At 42.3% G+C, this 19,973-nt stretch overlaps 1 protein-coding gene across 1 annotated transcript; it reads right to left on the bottom strand.

The window, feature by feature from the left end:
* Window positions 1–3,307: 3,307 nt before the first annotated feature.
* tspan12 (tetraspanin 12) lies at window positions 3,308–19,011 on the bottom strand. The gene is made up of 7 exons (XM_072377314.1): window positions 18,077–19,011; window positions 17,527–17,609; window positions 15,786–15,921; window positions 13,312–13,377; window positions 6,098–6,205; window positions 5,879–6,022; window positions 3,308–4,508 (listed from the first exon to the last, which is right to left on the bottom strand). Exons 1-7 carry the CDS (start codon window positions 18,140–18,142, stop codon window positions 4,167–4,169), a joined length of 945 nt encoding a protein of 314 aa, XP_072233415.1. The 5' UTR covers window positions 18,143–19,011; the 3' UTR covers window positions 3,308–4,166.
* Window positions 19,012–19,973: the final 962 nt, after the last annotated feature.

Genomic DNA, 19,973 nt, shown 5'->3' on the forward strand with positions numbered 1-19,973 from the left:
ATGTTTTATCTGCACACATGAGATTTAGATCTTGCGTTGACAAGATGCTAATTTATATGCACAGTTTATCATGTGATATAAACAAAGATGCTGTATTTCATGACTTTTGTGCTCCTCGTTGTGCTGTTTCTGGAGTAAATTTATACAGAACATGGATGAAAAGGTTGATGGTCTCCTGATAAATGCCGTCTTGTAGTACAAACCCAACTCTCACGTTCCATAGCGTTAAAACAGAGGAACCTGTGTTCATTTTTATAAAAATACTCTTGTGTTTGTCATCCTTTGGAAGACTGTCATCTTCAGGCTGGATTTTACACGATGAATGGATCCCAGGAAAAGCTGGGACTGGATTTTTGTGTTTTCAGACACTGGAGTTTGAAAGCATTCCTGGACTTTAATGCTGAAGATGAAGATGCTTTTTAGTGTGAACATTTGCATTCTTTGTTTATTGTCCAAGGAGTTTCCCAGTCTTGGTTAACCCACCATCCATCATGGCTTGACTCCAATGTAACATATGCAACCAAATCCGTTTGAATTCTCCTTATTTGTTTGGTTTTGTAAAGATTATGCTTTGTTTTTAGGGACCCTGGGAGCGGGCTGAGGGGTCAAAACACATATTTTTAAGGCCCTTATAGTCATTATTGTGGTTGCTGTAATGTTCTGTAGTAAATAAGTTCACATTTTTTCAGTAATTTCTATGAGAATTTGTGGTGTCTGTTGCATTAACATTCCACATGATATTTTTGTAAAGATTTGCATGTGTTTGGAGCCGACACAGAGGGTAAAAAAGGACTTATCTGAGGTTGATTGTCACAGTTATTACTTTTGATTTGTTAAGGCTTGTGTTATATTGATAAGATATTAATTATTGAAGATGAAATTAAAAAAGAGAAGCTCACGGTTTTTGTCCAGTGCAATGTCTGAGTGAATAAAATGAACTGTTGTCCTATTAAAACACTCCAACAAGAGCAGACGTCCGTTTTCATTCAGGAAAGAAGGTTTTAAAAGTGCTGAATCGGCAGATTTCGGCATGTTTGACGACCTGATGTTGGGATGAAAGACCTGGATTACGATCTGATGTGATACAATGTGCCGTGCGTGTAAAATAAGATGCTGCTCATTACGATAAGATGCACTGTATAAATATACCCGGCGTGTAAAGTAAGACGAGCTGCTCACACATAAGCTGGCAGACTGAATGGAATAGCAGCGGATGGTCGAGTAATTGAGCTATTAATACTCAGTACAGTGGTTGTGGAGGTAGAATTTCATACAAGCTGTACATCAGGAACAGCTGACACCATGTATATGCCTCACATTCTCCTCTTTCTCCCAACAGCTGCAGTCGCACTGGAGGAATGTTGTGTAGGTGACTGAGAATTCAGTGTTTTCCAGCCCTAAAGCTTCTCTAAGCAGTTTGGATGGAGGCCGCCAACGTCTCAGCTGACCTTTTTCTATCTGCTCAACAGCTTCATGGTGTTGTTTCCTCGTGTTTTCCTGTTAAAAAGTCCTGATCAGCCCTCGTTTCTCTACATATTCTACATGAAAACACTGTGTACATAAACCCAGACTGTGTAAAAGTGTGTTAGACTCTGTTATAGAACCAGGTTTAAGTGTTTAGAACAACCGAGTCTCAGTAAACCCGTTAAATTCCGGTTCTGATGGAGAAACTGTAGTTAAAACCATTTAAAACCAGAATATGATGGAAAAAGATCAACTAAAGGTCGCTTTTAGTTTGGAATCAGAGTGTTTGTGAAGATTTTCCTCTTTAACATTAAAATGAATGTTTGGTGTTGATGACACGTTCAGACAGATTAAAACTGAAGATCCACAGTTCTGTTCAACGGTCCTGATCAGCTTAATTTCTGCTATATTTGATATAAAACCAGGAAGCAGCTGCAGAGATTCACTGAAACATGTTCAAACATGAACATAAACCCAGAATCTGAGGCAGAAACAGAGTTTTTTATTCATTATTCTGTATATGTCTGCACAAATATCCCGACGAGAGCAAAAAAACAAACAGTGGCGTCCCTCAAGGCTCGATCCTAGGGCCCCTGCTTTTTTTTAATTTACATGCTGCCACTTCACAGAACAGTTCAACGAAGCTAAAGTTAAGTTAAATGAAGTCCTGATCAGCCATCATTTCTGCTACATTTTATATAAAACCAGGAAGCAGCTGCAGAGATTCACTGAAACATGATAAAACATGAACATAAACCCAGAATCTGAGGCAGAAACAGAGTTTTTATCAGTTCTCAGCAGCTTTAAAGTGAATATCTGGTCTGAGCTCCTTTATTCTCCAACACAGCCTGAACCCTCTGAGACCAGCTTTCTGTCATTTCTTTAAGGAGTCTTCAGGAATAGTTCTCCAGGCTTCTTGAAGGACATCCCAAAGCTCTTCTTTGGATGTGGGCTGCCTTTTGTTCCGTTCTCTGTCAGATGATCCCACACTGCTTCAATAATGTTGAGGTCCGGGCTCTGGGGAGGATTCATCCCTCCATAAGACCTGTTGCCACTGATTTTCAGTCCACTTCTTGTGTCATTTGGCACAGCTCAGCCTTTTCTCCCTGTTTCCCTTCCTTAAGAACGGCTTCTTGACAGCCACCCTTCCATGGAGACCATTTCTGATGAGGCTTGGGCCAACAGTAGATGGATCAGCTGAAGGTCCAGATGCATCTCTCAGGTCCTGTCAGGTCACAGCTGGATTTTTTCCTCTTTCTTAAGGACATCACTTTCAGATCCTGTTCATCTGCTGTAGATAGTTTTTTAGGCCTGACACTTCTTCTTTTGTCCTCCACTTGTCCAGTTTCCTCAAATGTTTTAAGGACACACTGCACACCATGCTGAGATATGCCAAGTTTTCAGCTAATAGCTCTTTGGGAATCACCTTGTTGCTGCAGAAATCCTATTTTCTGTCTGTCAAACTGTGTTTTCTTTGCTGTTTTTCATAGATGCAGCTAAAGAAATGGGAACAATGGGCACTGTAAACCCTAAAGATTCAACAGGTGAATGTTTAATGGGCTGAAAGCACGAAGACCAACACTTCAGCAGATATCCATCGATCTTCTACACCTGCTTAATCCGTCGGTTTCCCTGTTTAAGGACTTTACAGCCATGCTTTGGAAGAAAAGTACTCAGAACATGTCAAATACAGACGTGTCAACAGATTAGTTTTAGTAGATTAAATAAAACAGCTGCTTAGTTTAGTATAACTTAATGTTTTTTTAGATAAATATAAGTATAAAACACTACTTCTATCATCAGGAGTTACAGTCTCTCATCAAACTGCTGCAAAGGAAGCCAGTTTTCAGCTGTTTCAGCTGTTTCTGAGTTTTTATTCAAGACAAATTTATTAAACCAATAACTGTGAGACAAAGATTAAATATCTAACACCATGCATAAGTTCTCATATACAGTATAACACTTTTTATATGACTGTACTTTGGTCAACACATAAATAATCAGAATTCAGGCGTCCATCGGTGGTTCCAGTGGTTCTTCAACAACAGATGGAACATCCTGCGATGGTTCAGACAGACAGTGATGGGATGTTTTCTCTTTATGATCAGAAATCCAGACAGAAGAAAGTAAACAGTGTTTTTTTCCTTTCACGGGACCCCGATCTGACCCGGTTTCCTTTAGAGTTCGGTTACAGATCAACAAGCTTTTCTCCTCGTACCGCGTCACCAGGTCTGCTTATCCCCTGCTTTCCTTCAGCTTTATTCAAACTCTGGTGTTATTCTGGTAGTTCTGTCCACCAGGAACACTGAACTCTCTGGTTTTATATCTGAGAAACAAAGAAGACGCTCTCCTGAGTCAGTCCATCTCCTGGTTTTACCGGATCGTTGCCCGATGAAAGCGATGATTGGTTTGAAGTCTGATTCGTAATGAAGGTGCTCTCAGTTAGTGAAACTGAATTAAGTACAGTGTTGGCAGTTAAAGTTAAAAATGAAGGTTTAGGTATTATTATCGCATATTGGGTGGTGCCTGGTGGCGCCAGGCCACCAAAGGTGACAAATCAGAGAAGAGGAGGCTTTGTGGGCGGAGTCAGCGTCCGCTGGCTCATGGAAACTGTTTGTTTCCGACCCCTCAAGCTTCTCACTCACAGATATTTACACGAAGATTAGAATTCAGTCCAAAACTACCAGAATAAACCAGAGTTTTCAGGCCGCAGCGTGAAGCCGCTCCATCTCCAGCTGGTGTTGTTTCGGCTCGCCGGCAGCAGTGGCGTTGCTGCGGCCTTTGATGGTGCGGCTGCAGCCTGACTTTGCAGCGTCAGCCGAGGTTTCGTTGGTCGCTGTGAAAGGCGTACAGTCCTCCGGCGCTGCAGGGGCGGTCTGGGAGTCCAGCTCTGGAGACTTTCGTCCGTAATAAAGTGCCCAGAGCAGTGTGAGCGTGAGCGCCATCGCCAGGATCTGTGCCACGCCGATGGACACGCCCAGGAAACGCAAAACCTGCAGCGCCTTTGTCCCACGAATGAAGCTGTAGATCTTTGGACCACAGCCCTGAAACACACACAGACAGGAAACTGAAGCGCTTACTCCTAATGTACCTGCAGCTGGTGTGAAGAAGAACAAGAACAAGAACAAGAACAAGAACAAGAAGAGGAAGAGGGAGGACAAGAAGAAGAAGAAGAACACGAACAAGAAGAAGAAGAGGGAGGACAAGAAGAAGAAGAACACGAACAAGAAGAAGAAGAGGAAGAGGGAGGACAAGAGGAAGAAGAAGAACAAGAACAAGAACAAGGACAAGAACAAGAACAAGAAGAGGAAGAGGGAGGACAAGAGGAAGAAGAAGAACATGAACAAGAACAAGGACAAGAACAAGAACAAGAAGAGGAAGAGGGAGGACAAGAGGAAGAAGAAGAACATGAACAAGAACAAGGACAAGAACAAGAACAAGAACAAGAAGAGGAAGAGGGAGGACAAGAGGAAGAAGAAGAACATGAACAAGAACAAGGACAAGAACAAGAACAAGAAGAAGAAGAGGAAGAGGGAGGACAAGAGGAAGAAGAAGAACAAGAACAAGAACAAGAACAAGAAGAGGAAGAGGGAGAGGGAGGACAAGAAGAAGAAGAAGAACACGAACAAGAACAAGGACAAGGACAAGAACAAGAACAAGAAGAGGAAGAGGGAGGACAAGAGGAAGAAGAAGAACATGAACAAGAACAAGGACAAGAACAAGAACAAGAACAAGAAGAGGAAGAGGGAGGACAAGAGGAAGAAGAAGAACATGAACAAGAACAAGGACAAGAACAAGAACAAGAACAAGAAGAGGAAGAGGGAGGACAAGAGGAAGAAGAAGAACAAGAACAAGAACAAGGACAAGAACAAGAACAAGAAGAGGAAGAGGGAGGACAAGAGGAAGAAGAAGAACAAGAACAAGGACAAGAACAAGAACAAGAAGAGGAAGAGGGAGAGGGAGGACAAGAAGAAGAAGAAGAACACGAACAAGAACAAGGACAAGAACAAGAACAAGAAGAGGAAGAGGGAGGACAAGAAGAAGAAGAAGAACACGAACAAGAAGAGGAAGAGGGAGGACAAGAAGAAGAAGAAGAACACGAACAAGAACAAGAACAAGGACAAGAACAAGAAGAGGAAGAGGAAGAGGAAGAAGAAGAACAAGAACAAGAAGAGGAAGAGGGAGGACAAGAAGAAGAAGAAGAACACGAACAAGAACAAGGACAAGAACAAGAAGAGGAAGAGGAAGAAGAAGAACAAGAACAAGAAGAGGAAGAGGGAGGACAAGAACAAGAACAAGAACAAGAACAAGAACAAGAAGAGGAAGAGGGCATTCGTGGCAACTTACAGTTATCTAAAACATTTTAACTCCCCACTGAGAGACTAAAAGCTCAAACTCGCGGTGTGTGTCTCACCTCTTGGTGAAGGTCAGTGAGGTCATGGTAGTGGGCGTGGCGAGCGCAGCCTGGATACTGATTGGTGCAGCAGGAGTCAGGTGGCCACTCCATCTCTGTCATCTCCAGCCAGTCAGTGAAGTAGATCACCCCGCAGCACTTGAACTGTGGGCAGGTGATCACAGGTGAGCACACGGGTCACGTGACCACATCTCATCTGTGTGTACAGGTGTGTGTTACCTCTGTCTGGAAGCTGTTCCAGGTGTGCGTGAGCCACTGGTAACGCTGCAGACCGTAGTTTGGCATCCGAGACTTCAGACTGATCATGTCGGAGCGCTGCACTGAGGGCTGAACACACACAGTTTAAGGACTTTCATTCACTGGAGGTTAAATCTGACCTGAAGTCAGAAACCAGTGTTTTTTCTGGCGTTCCACAAGGTGCTGTGTTGGGCCCCCTGCTGTTTAGTCTCTACATCAATGGGTCGATCCCCCTCAGGTGTAGATCTGATGATACTGGTGTATATAACTTTAACTTTAATAAGAAGATTTACATTGTTAGTGAGTTTAAATATCTAAACTAAACTCAGATCTCAACTTTAAGTCACAGATAAAAAAACTGATTAAAACTATCAAGCACAATTTGGCTAACTTTATCCAAACTTTAGAGAGAGTTTCATGAGTCTTCCCCATGTTTTATCACAAGCTGGCTAACAGTGACCAAACCACAGTCTCAATAAAGTCTCATATTGAGTCCCAATAAAAACAAAACAACCTTTGATATACCACCACCGAAAGCTAGTTTCAAATCTCTAATGGCCGCTATGTCACTTTATTAACTTTCACTCCGAGGAATCTATAAAATCCAGAGGAATATCTGTTCCATCACACTGCTTTAGGGCCTCTCTGCCATCTTAAATCTGACCTGACGTCAGAAACCTGGGTGACTGATGACCATGTTGCTAAGTTCTCAGTGTTTTGTCTGGTAGGCGTTCCACAAGGCGCTGTGTTGGGCCCCCTGCTGTTTAGTCTCTACATCAATGGGTCGATCCCCCTCAGGTGTAGATCTGATGATACTGGTGTATATAACTTTAACTTTAATAAGAAGATTTACGTAGTTAGTGAGTTTAAATATCTCTACTCAGATCTCAACTTTAAGTCACAGAAACTGATTAAAGCACAGTTTGGCTAACTTTATCCAAACTTTAGAGGCAGTTTCTCTATGGATGCTGCCAATACTTTCATGAGTCTTTATCACAAGCTGGTGAAACAGTCACCAAACCACAGTCTCAATAAAGTCTCATATTGAGTCTCAATAAAAACAAAACAACCTATGATATACCACCACCGAAAGCTAGTTTCAAATCTCTAATGGCCACTATGTCACTTTATTAACTTTCACTCCGAGGAATCCATAAAATCCAGAGGAATATCTGTTCCATCACACTGCTTTAGGGCATCTCTGCCATCCTAAATCTGAACCTGACCATGCTGCTAAGTTCTCAGTGTTTTGTCTGGTAGGCGTTCCACAAGGTGCTGTGTTGGGCCCCCTGCTGTTTAGTCTCTACATCAATGGGTCGATCCCCCTCAGGTGTAGATCTGATGATACTGGTGTATATAACTTTAATAAGAAGATTTACATAGTGAGTTTAAATATCTCTACTCAGATCTCAACTTTAAGTCACAGATAGAAAAACTGATTAAAGCACAGTTTGGCTAACTTTATCCAAACTTTAGAGGCAGTTTCTCTATGGATGCTGCCAATACTTTCATGAGTCTTTATCACAAGCTGGTGAAACAGTCACCAAACCACTCAATACCACTCAATAAAGTCTCATATTGAGTCTCAATAAAAACAAAACAACCTTTGATATACCACCACCGAAAGCTAGTTTAAAATCTCTAATGGCCGCTATGTCACTTTATTAACTTTCACTCCGAGGAATCTATAAAATCCAGAGGAATATCTGCTTTAGGGCATCTCTGCCATCTTAAATCTGAACCTGTCCATGCTGCTAAGTTCTCAGTGTTTTTTCTGGCGTTCCACAAGGTGCTGTGTTGGGCCCCCTGCTGTTTAGTCTCTACATCAATGGGTCGATCCCCCTCAGGTGTAGATCTGATGATACTGGTGTATATAACTTTAACTTTAATAAGAAGATTTACATAGTTAGGGAGTTTAAATATCTAAACTAAACTCAGATCTCAACTTTAAGTCACAGATAGAAAAACTGATTAAAACACAGTTTGGCTAACTTTATCCAAACTTTAGAGGCAGTTTCTCTATGGATGCTGCCAATACTTTCATGAGTCTTTATCACAAGCTGGTGAAACAGTCACCAAACCACCGTCTCAATAAAGTCTCATTGAATCTCAATAAAAACAAAACAACCTTTGATATACCACCACCGAAAGCTAGTTTCAAATCTCTAATGGCCGCTATGTCACTTTATTAACTTTCACTCCGAGGAATCTATAAAATCCAGAGGAATATCTGCTTTAGGGCGTCTCTGCCTGAAGATATTAAGAGCTGTAACTCTATCAAAGCTAACTACGATGCATCAAATGCTCTTGATCATAAGCTCCTGAAAACCCAGCTCTTCAGAGAGCATCTCCTATCCCAGCACTTACCTTGTACTTCCCTCCCCCCTCTATCTCTGCACTTTATCTTTCTGCTCTTCCTTCTATGCCTGCACCCTATCTCTGCTCTGTCCCCTCTGACAGAGTCGGACTCCTGGGTTCCTTCTATGGAGCTTATTGTTAGCTTATTGTTAGCTTATTGTTAGCTTTTTGTATAGCTTGTTAGCTTTGGATAAAAGCGTCTGATAAATACAGAAACAGAAACAAACTCTCATTGTTAGCTTTTTATAATAATTTTTTAGAATAATATATTATTATTTTTATAATAATATGTTTATATCTTCATTTGTAAGTCACTTTGGATAAAAGCAGATACTAAATACAGAAAAAGAAACAGAAACATAAAGAAATGACAACATTTATGTTTAATATTGTTCATTTTCATGTTATAAATGAAATAAAACTCTGAACTGGAACGAGTTGATTGGATGGTGCGTTAGATGGTGGTTTTGTTTCAGCATCTCCTTTGAGTTTTCAGTCTCTGCTGTCAGAGGTCTGACCTAATCTTAATGCCCCCCCCCCCTCCCTGAGTCATGACCAGCAGCACGGTAATAAACAGCCTGATGTCCAGGTGTGTGCGCTCTCTGCTGATAAGGAGCTACAATCTGTGGCAGGCAGGTGAGATAAGACTGACGGACGCTGCCTGTTTCCCTCTGCAGAAACACCAGCTCAAATTGAACTGTAGAAGTAAATATGTGCTCCTTAAACAGATGCCATTTGGTGCTGTGCATCAGAAAGTAAAAGTCCTCCATTACTTTGCACCACAGCCTGTCCACAGGTCTCTGCTCTTCAGGTGCCTTGTTGTTGCTGTGATGAGAGTTTCTGAGGCTGAAAGATGAGCTGATCTGAGAGCAGCAACGAGCCGGACATGTCTGACATTTCTGGTTATTCTTAGAGCCGAGTCGTGTCTGTGCCTTCGGTTTCTATCAGCAGCTGAATATTTGTGAACACTACAGCTGCTCGAAACACAACATCACACCAGATATTCAAAGGGAGACTCAGGTTGGAACAGGTGCTTCAACAAAACATCAGCATCCTCTCAAAAAGGAGCAAAAATGTCAAAGAACCAGAAGATAAAAAGGCTTCATAAGAAAAAGAGATGGATGCAGTTCATGAAACTCACTGTAAAATGTTCTAATACTCTAAGGAGAGCATTAGATCTGTTTTTAGCTGCTGCTTCAGAATGAGTCCCTGCATTAGAAGAACCTTCTGTAACGGTGGTCCAGTGATTTAATATATGGATCATAGAAAAAAAATTAAACATTGGTAAAACTGTATTTAACGTTTGTGTTAAAGGTGACAAAAATCCCTTCTTCCTGTTCCTGGGAGCATAAATCAGGGTAAAACTCCCCAAAAACACAACCCTGGTGTTTATTTAGTTCCCTTTGTGTGAAAGTTCCTCATTTAACGAGCCGTTCTGATTTTCATTTCTAAAGTACGTCACTCCTTAAGTTGGCTCCGCCCCCTCTGCTAAGCCCCGCCCACTCACCTCCACCCTGCTGGACGGATGAAGCCAGCTTCTGGTGGAAATGTTCTGCTGTCAGCTGCACTGAGGAGCATGCATCTTCCATCCAGCAGCAGCCTCAGAGGATATAAGAGCCCAGTGGATAAACTATATCTGAGGCTAATGTTCCAGCAGAGTTAGCTAAAGACTGTGAATGTGCAGCAAACACTTTTCATCCCACTGTTTTAACAACTTGGTCCAGTTCAACGCTGGACTGAAGGAACTGAGCCACAAAGAGGATCAGTTCCAACTCTCAGAGCCTGAACTTCAGAGCAGGGAAATGGAAGCATCTGAGAAATAACTCCTCATGGTTTATTTACTGATTTATTTCTTCCTTTAGCAGCAGCTAATGCTAACAGCTTAGCTAATGAAATAACTCCTCATGGTTTATTTACTGATTTATTTCTTCCTTTAGCAGCAGCTAACGCTAACAGCTTAGCTAATGAAATAACTCCTCATGGTTTATTTACTGATTTATTTCTTCCTTTAGCAGCAGCTAACGCTAACAGCTTAGCTAATGAAATAACTCCTCATGGTTTATTTACTGATTTATTTCTTCCTTTAGCCGCAGCTAACGCTAACAGCTTAGCTAATGAAGGTGACGTACACCAACTTCTAAGGAGTTACTGCTGTTCCTTTCTGAAAGATGAACATTATTGTTCCTACATTACTTTGTTAGCTGAAGCTAACGCTAACAGCTTAGCTAATGAAGATGACGTACACCAACTTCTAAGGAGTTACTGCTGTTCCTTTCTGAAAGATGAACATTATTGTTCCCACATTATTTTGTTAGCTGAAGCTAACGCTAACAGCTTAGCTAATGAAGATGACATACACCAACTTCTAAGGAGTTACTGCTGTTCCTTTCTGAAAGATGAACATTATTGTTCCTACATTACTTTGTTAGCTGAAGCTAACGCTAACAGCTTAGCTAATGAAGATGACATACACCAACTTCTAAGGAGTTACTGCTGTTCCTTTCTGAAAGATGAACATTATTGTTCCTACATTACTTTGTTAGCTGAAGCTAACGCTAACAGCTTAGCTAATGAAGATGACGTACACCAACTTCTAAGGAGTTACTGCTGTTCCTTTCTGAAAGATGAACATTATTGTTCCCACATTACTTTGTTAGCTGAAGCTAACGCTAACAGCTTAGCTAATGAAGATGACGTACACCAACTTCTAAGGAGTTACTGCTGTTCCTTTCTGAAAGATGAACATTATTGTTCCTACATTACTTTGTTAGCTGAAGCTAACGCTAACAGCTTAGCTAATGAAGATGACGTACACCAACTTCTAAGGAGTTACTGCTGCTCCTTTCTGAAAGATGAACATTATTGTTCCCACATTATTTTGTTAGCTGAAGCTAACGCTAACAGCTTAGCTAATGAAGATGACATACACCAACTTCTAAGGAGTTACTGCTGTTCCTTTCTGAAAGATGAACATTATTGTTCCTACATTACTTTGTTAGCTGAAGCTAACGCTAACAGCTTAGCTAATGAAGATGACATACACCAACTTCTAAGGAGTTACTGCTGTTCCTTTCTGAAAGATGAACATTATTGTTCCTACATTACTTTGTTAGCTGAAGCTAACGCTAACAGCTTAGCTAATGAAGATGACGTACACCAACTTCTAAGGAGTTACTGCTGTTCCTTTCTGAAAGATGAACATTATTGTTCCCACATTACTTTGTTAGCTGAAGCTAACGCTAACAGCTTAGCTAATGAAGATGACGTACACCAACTTCTAAGGAGTTACTGCTGTTCCTTTCTGAAAGATGAACATTATTGTTCCCACATTACTTTGTTAGCTGAAGCTAACGCTAACAGCTTAGCTAATGGAGATGACGTACACCAACTTCTAAGGAGTTACTGCTGTTCCTTTCTGAAAGATGAACATTGTTGTTCCCACATTACTTTGTTAGCTGAATCTTTCTAGCTGAACGGTTCTGTTCTGTAACTCAGACAACCTGCAGCTGTGTTTAAGGTGTGTTTCCAACACAACACCGGTCCTCTCCTCACTCTCGGTGTGTTAACGTTACATTATCGGCATGTTTCTGATAAAGATGGAGGTCTCCAGGTACAACTGTTTAATGAGGTTAATATATCCAAAATGTTTAATTAATTAACGGTTCACATGCATTACTACGAGTTACGCTGTGCACATCTCCGGCTTGGTCCATCACTGCTGATGAGAAAGCATCTGCTGCTAACTTACAGCTAACTGCTAACTTACAGCTAACTTACAGCTAACTCACAGCTAACTGCTAACTTACAGCTAACTTACAGCTAACTCACAGCTAACTACTAACTTACAGCTAACTGCTAACTTATAGCTAACTGCTCGCTTACAGCTAACTGCTAACTTACAGCTAACTTACAGCTAACTCACAGCTAACTGCTAACTTACAGCTAACTTACAGCTAACTGCTAACTTATAGCTAACTTACAGCTAACTGCTAACTTATAGCTAACTGCTAACTTACAGCTAACTGCTAACTTACAGCTAACTGCTAAACTGTTTCCCTCAGGGATCAGTAGAGTAACTATCTATATCTATATAGAACTGGAGTGTTTCTGGTCGTTGCTGACCTCACTCAAAGGCAGGGTTGAGCCCTTGTTCAGCCTCTGCCCCTCCACAGACTGTTCAAAGGACTCAGAGAAGAGCCAGTGTGCGTAAACCAACAGGTATTTTGTCTAAAACCTCTTATGCATCTCAAAAATACCTCAGAAAGCAGCATGAAATTGTTAAAAAGGACACAATATGTCACCTTTAAACCACATTTGGGCAAAATCCTGTCTGAGGACCAGAGGACCATCTCAGAGTGGCCCAATGAAACCTAGGAGTAACTGAGCCTTTCCTGAGCTTACGTCTCTCCTTTTTTCATGGCTTTTGAGCCATTTCATAAAAATTGGGGGCTTGTCCGGGATACATATATCATGAACAAACATGCTCACAAAAAGTTAAAATGTTCCAGTTTATCTTCAATACAATTAGCTTTTTATGACTGACATTTCTGAAGGATCTGAATGTCTAACATAACATGACCGGAGAAAGATAAATGAACCTCAATGGAGCTCTCAGACAGTCACTTCAGTGGTTCAAGGCGCTGAATTACTGTTTATTTAAAGCCATTTTAAAGAGGCTGTCATACAAACTGCTGTAAAGCCAGAGAAATGACAGAGTTTTAGTGTTTTAAATTAGAATGAAACTCACAGAAACCCGTCCCAAGTAATCTGTAAAGTTGTGTAAGAAAAGAAAAGAAAAAGGACTGAGAAAAAGTTTAAATAAAAGTGGTGTTTGTCACCTCGTCATACGTCCACACAGCACTGGCCAACTCCACACAGAAGATCACCAACAGACTGCCAAAGTACTGAAACACAGAGGAGGACAGAGTTTAGACATTCTGGCCATGTGGGGCTCTGACTTCTGTGAACAAATCAAATGTACGTGTTCAATGGACTGGATAGTGTAGAGGTTTATGTGGGAGATCTGGCTTCAAACCCCCTGCATGAAAGGTATTGTATCCAGTAGGGGTCCTTAGGCAAGACCCCCCCCCCCTATCTGCCTATCTGCAAGTCGCTAAATGCATAAACATAAACATAAGCAATGAAATTGACAGTTACAGCTCTGTCCTAAGGTTGAAGACAGTTCCAGGAAGCAAGCTAAACGTCTTCTATGAACCAGAGCAGAAGCTGGAGGTCTTCCTTGGCATCCCTTTGTGACCACAGAGCTCAATCTTTCCTGTTAATGATCTTCCAGACAGCTGATGTTGGTAATCCTCTGGTTTATTCTGGGTTTTAAGCCTCAAAACAGCTTCTTTGACCCTCATTGGCACAGCTTCTCTCCTCATGTTGAGCAGCTACAGGTATCTTATCCCTGCACTGATGAAGCAGTGAAACACACCTGGGAGACACCCAAACATGATGGAGCTGGGGGGAACTGTGGATAAAAAGGGTTGTGATTTCTAAATGTAGGAAAATGACACATTTTCTGACTTTTACTGGCGTAAAAAGCCTAAACTGAGGCAGATGTAAGACACACTCAGGTCGGCCAGGTGGGCTTGTTGTCATGTGATCTCCCAGGTGAATCAGGGGTGCCTCAGGTGGGGGAGAACCTGCTGTCTGTTTCCCATCATCCCCTGTGGGAGGCCTCTCGGCCGACTGAAGCTGCTCTCTGTGTGAACTGAGTCTTATCTCCTCTGAGGCACAATGGAGACACCTGACACCTGGCCCTGCCCACTCAGGCAGCAGCAGACAGGTGGCTCTCAGAGAGACAGGCTGACCTCTGTTAGGATCCAACTGAGGTCTGATCTGGACCTGAAGCAGCTCAGCAGCTCAGGTCCTTGTTTGTTGGTCTCACGATGTGTTCAGGGGTGTCCTCTCTGTTCAGGAGATCACAGCGTCCTGTGTCTCAGCTTCAGACCTATTTCCAGTTTGCAGAAGTTTTCCTGAGTCCATGCAGGATTTTCACCTCTGATTTTACTGTAAACCTGTCTGAAGATAGATGGGTACCATGGATAGAGGTGTTCCAGCAGGTGTTCCAGTAGGTGTTTCAGCAGGTGTTCCAGCAGGTGTTTCAGCAGGTGTTCCAGCAGGTGTTTCAGCAGGTGTTCCAGCAGGTGTTCCAGCAGGTGTTCCAGCAGGTGTTCCAGCAGGTGTTTCAGCAGGTGTTCCAGCAGGTGTTCCAGCAGGTGTTTCAGCAGGTGTTCCAGCAGGTGTTTCGGCAGGTGTTTCGGCAGGTGTTTCGGCAGGTGTTCCAGCAGGTGTTCCAGCAGGTGTTCCAGCAGGTGTTCCAGCAGGTGTTTCAGCAGGTGTTTCAGCAGGTGTTCCAGCAGGTGTTTCAGCAGGTGTTTCGGCAGGTGTTTCGGCAGGTGTTTCAGCAGGTGTTCCAGCAGGTGTTTCTTCTTTCCAGTAGTATTTCCAGTGGTTTAACCATGTATTTAACCGTGTTAATTCATTTTAACCCGATAACCATTTGAGGGTGAGAGCAGAAATGTATCTAAATGAATCTTGAGTGGGAGGGATGTAGAAAAGTCTGTTAAAACATATCACAACTCAGTTATCCTGATTTATTGTATTCTAACAGTATTTGACCACATCTATCTGTCATTTAATTGTTATTACACACATTGACAACTTTCAATAAACATAAAAACTGTATAAACTGTCTTTTTATTCTATAAAATGACTTGTTTTTACTGTATGTTTCTGACTGCTGGATTATTACCGTTTTATTCAGTGGAATTAATGTATTTTTACAGTGTAAAGTTCAAATGATGATAGTTGTTTATGTATTTCAGAATGTTTCAGCATGTTTATAGCATCACAGGAAGATGGAAAAACAGACATCACACGATGACACTGTGTTTATGAGCTGAAACAGAGAGAATTTCCTTGTTACTAAAACTTATTCTGAAGGATTCATTTTCTACGCTGATGCTCTAACGCTGGTTTGATCTTCATTATCTTGATTTTAATCTTGATCTATCTAATCTTTACTCTTTATTATTGAACTGAAAAACAAAGTTCTTCTCTACTTTGTCTCCCAGTAACCTTTCTAACTCTTCTTGCTCCTGTCTGAATCTTCTTGAAACATGTTGAAGCTCAAAATGAGAGAATATTTTTCACAAATCCCCTTTAAATATAAGCTTTAAATGACTCGTTGCTATTTACTCTTTATTATGGCACTCATGGTGCATCACAGATCATTTTATGGCCACATTTGCCGCGTTTTCTTCTGACTGACGTGCATGAATATGAAGTGTCGGGTGGTTTGTACCCAGGACAGAAGTAGCAGGTTACATCTGAGCGTGCCGCAGTATCCCAGCATAGCCACGATGATGAGGAAGCAGCAAACGGCGATGATGACGGGATGGACAGCTGGAGAATATGTGAGGATGGCCGCTTCCTCCAGCCTGCAACACAGAATCAAAGGAATCTTTAAATTAATTAAACACACAGTAAACATCAGAGTTTCACTTATGGATCAAACTAAAGCTGCAGTTCAGTCCCAAACTCCACCATGGACCAGTGAGAACAGTCTGGACTGAGACGGCAGAACCAGAGGAGGTTCCTGAGAGGAACTCAGAGGCCCAGAAGGACTGAGTTTAAACAGCTGCTGCAGAGCCAGAAGTCTCTCTGCAGCCAGCATCAGGGACTGGATCTGATCAGGCAGCTGGGGGCAGCCTGGGTTGGTTTTGCAGAACTCATTAAAGGTTTTTAATCACACAAAATAACCCGAATGATATAAAAAAGAACAAGTCCACTAATCAAAGAGCCTGAACTACATCCTCTAAAGCAGGGATGTCAAACTCCGGTCCTGGAGGGCCGCTATCCTGCAGGTTTTAGATGTTTACCTGCTTAAACGCACCTGATTCAGAGTAAATGAATCTCTTCAAAAGATTGTTACATTCTGCACAAACCAGCTAATGAGGCATCGATCTGAATCAGGTGCGTTGGAGCAGGGAAACATCTAAAACCTGCTCTAAAGGGATGATTTCAGCCATGGGACAGGAGTGTGTTTGACCTCAGAAACTAACACCACGATTTGGCTACAGGCGACGTCACCTGATCAGGTGATTTGGGCTGAAATATATTGTTTTTACAACACCTTTCTGACCTTATTGGTCGCCACTTTGACACTTTACATGCAGTTACTGTCACAGTCACTGAGGTCACACACTCTCATCTGTTGTCTGCATCATCAAACAACTCCTGGGAGCATTTTTGGGTCTTTTAAAAGCTGATTTTGTGCAATGCAGAGATGCAACCTCAGTGGTCCCTGAACATATCCCTGAGGAACACCAAAAAGAACTAAAAGTGATGCCTTCAGCCTGTTCATACTGATATCTGCAATTCTTTTTATTAATCTGCTTAGCTACAAAAACAGAGGTTGTTTCACACTCTTTATGTCACGATCGGTGGGAAGGACCCAGATTACAAAACAAGGTTTATTCTCCAAAAAACAAGACAGGGAGCAAAGGCAAAAACAAAGCGCGGCAGAGCCGGATTCAAAAGGACTATGGCATGAAAACAAAACTATGACTAAACAAAGAAACAGGACTATGAATAAATACTTGGACTATGGCAATGATTGAGGATCGGGAAGGATATGGGGAAAACATCTAGAAAACTAGAACAAAACATGATTAAACAAACTGTGACAAACTAATAGAACAGACTGTGACACTTTATCTCGCTGTCCTCAGAGGCTTCACGTAAATCCACAAACATCTTCAGGAGCTGTCTGCTTCATTGAACAACTCCTGGGAGCATTTTTGGGTCTTTTAAAAGCTGATTTTGTGCAATGCAGAGATGCAACCTCAGTGGTCCCTGAACATATCCCTGAGGAACGCCAAAAAGAACTAAAAGTGATGCCTTCAGCCTGTTCATACTGATATCTGCTATTCTTTTTATTAATCTGCTTAGAGGTTGTGGTCAGTGTGGTGTTGGAACATGTTCTCAGACAAACTGATGGTGCAGACTGAAACCTGGAGGCTCCTATGTGAGGGAGGACTCACCTGGTGTGGGCCGTCAGCGTCAGGACGGTGTTCAGAGAGTCTCTGATCCACGCTGCCACCCCCAGCACACACGCTGACATCAGCTGGACACACACACGCAGAAATAAACAACATGGATCAGTTTCTGCCGCCCACAAATAACACCTCAGAATGTGAGACTGCTCTCCCCGTGGCCTACTTTCACTTCAAGCTGCTCTGCTGGAGTTCATTTCTGTGTGAATTCCTCCAAATGAATGAGTGAAATTGGTGTTTTTTTCGCTCCTGTGAAGGCTGAGGTGTGCACACCATCTAGTTTAATACGATTCTGCCAGTTCAACATGAATGAAACCTCGTTTTTCTTTATGATTTAGCTGATGACACACATCAATCTCGGTTTGTTAAATGTGTTAAGTGTGAAGGACACACCTGTACAACAAAACATTCACAAACTTTCCGCATAAAACACAAGAAAATCCCAATAGGAGAAAGATTCAGGATTTGTTCCCGCATCTCCTGCCCAGATTGATCATCGATCGGATTGAATAATCTATGCGAGAGCGGCTCCTCTCACCCAGAACAGCAGGTTGAGCGCGTACAGCAGGCACCGCAGACACCTCACCGCGTCCTCCCGAGCCATCCCGACCGGAGCTCCGGCACGCAGCTCATCTGAGCCCGGGACACCATGACAACATGCTCACTGCGGACACCCAACACCGCGGAGGGGATCGCTCATTACACAGGAGCCTCTTCTCGGGAGCTGCTCCGTGCGTAAAATCCGCATTCCGTCCCGTGCGCTCGGCTCCGTCCGGGTTCTGGTGTCAGCAGCTCGGGTTTATCCGTGAGAAACTCTGGGAAACTTTCACAACAGGTGGTTTCTTACTTTCCTCTTTCCTCAGCCCCGGCGGGGCGATGGGGTGCGTGGGGCTGCGCGCGGCGGCGCTGACATTTCCAAATCAATCATCACTCACTTAGGGCGACACGAACAGACACACCGCATCACGGGGCGACTTCACACCACTTTTAGAGGCGGATTTGCTCTTCACGCGGTTGTTAGGAGATCCAACGGCACCAAACCGAAACCGCAGAACCGAGAAGCTCAGATCCAAACAAAACCTGCAACGAAGACATCGACAGTCTTCGGAGCTCTGAAAATCTGCCCTCCGGTGCGTAAAAAGTCCAAACCGTCGAGCTGCTTGTGTGGAGGGGGCGGCGCGCTGTCCTGTCCCGACCCGTCCCGCTGCCTCTTCTTCTTCCTAATTAAATGCGTGCAGCAGCAGCAGCCCCCTCCCTCCGTCTGTCAGCGGGTCCTGGGGGAGGACAGAGGAATGTGTCCGCCTCCAGCCTCCAGAGCCGCGGGGTCAGCAGGCCGAGAGCTGCTGCGAGGAAGAGGATGAAGCTGCCGGGAGGAAACACACGCAGCAGTGGCTTCCATTCATCAAATAAAAGCTTTTCTACACGCTGTGACGCACGTGACTCTACCCCAGCACATCAATGATTAACTTTCATTCATTTCAACTTGTATGCGATGCTGTGTTTGTCTTTATTGGATGTTTGTGTTTAGCTGTGACCCCTGGAGGCCTGGGCCCCTGCTAACTCTAATGGGGGTTATTAGCATCCATTGAATTAGTATTTTTAATATACAAATGTGCTCTAATTACTAGTTTTTGAGTTTACAATAATACAGCCACACGTGTGCAACAGATTGGATTTCATTGGATTATGATTACAATGAATTGAATTCCAATTGGCTTGAATTGAACTATATTATTTAAGTGCCTTGAGATGACATTTGTTGTAATTTGACGCTATATAAATAAACTGAATTGAATAGATGTTGGCCCCTGAGAAAGAGTTTGGGATGGATGCTTCTGTGCTCTGCTCTCCCAGTTAAATCTGTTAAAAAATAATCCTCATTCAGTTAACACCTGAGCCCCAACCTCAACCAGGAGCCAAGAACTAACAAGAACCAGGCTTCAGTCCAGATTTGAGTTGAAATCTGTTTTTAATAAATGATTTCGTCCCTGTTTGAGTGTCAGACGACTCATTATCATCACTATAGAACCCATATTGATGAATTTTTCAACATCTAGGTCATAAAACTGTGATTTTATGACCTAGATGTTTGTTTTTATTGCTAATAAAGAAAAAGCGCGGATTGATAAATTGAATTTTCACCACATGAAAAAAAAGCAGTTTACTTTTTTTGTACTAAAAATAAGAACAACAACAAAAAAGAGAATCTGCTTCTGAAAGTAAATCAATCAAATAACGGTTTGAACAGAAATACATCTATTTAGAACTGGTTTAAGATCCATTTGAAGACCAATGATCATTTTTCTGAGCTCCATCTTCTAGCTAGCCTACATCTGCTTTTTTATTTTATTTTTTATGCAGAATTCACCAGATCATTTGCATTAATTATGGATTGATTTAAATAAGATTATAGCACAAATATTTCTGGTTTATCA

This window comes from Leuresthes tenuis, unplaced genomic scaffold (assembly GCF_036924035.1).
Source record: "Leuresthes tenuis unplaced genomic scaffold, fLeuTen1.0.hap1 SCAF_23, whole genome shotgun sequence".
In the NCBI taxonomy this organism is placed as follows: Eukaryota; Metazoa; Chordata; class Actinopteri; order Atheriniformes; family Atherinopsidae; genus Leuresthes; species Leuresthes tenuis.

Bases quoted from the DNA above. Each gene is read 5' to 3' on its own strand.
- tspan12 (XM_072377314.1), bottom strand. From the start codon at position 18,142: ATGGCTCGGGAGGACGCGGTGAGGTGTCTGCGGTGCCTGCTGTACGCG. The intron at 17,610-18,076 runs GTGAGAGGAGCC...GTGTGTGTCCAG, and splicing joins CGCTCAACCTGCTGTTCTGG to CTGATGTCAGCGTGTGTGCT. The intron at 6,206-13,311 runs GTGACAAACACC...GTGTGTGTTCAG, and splicing joins CTGTGTGGACGTATGACGAG to CCCTCAGTGCAGCGCTCCGA.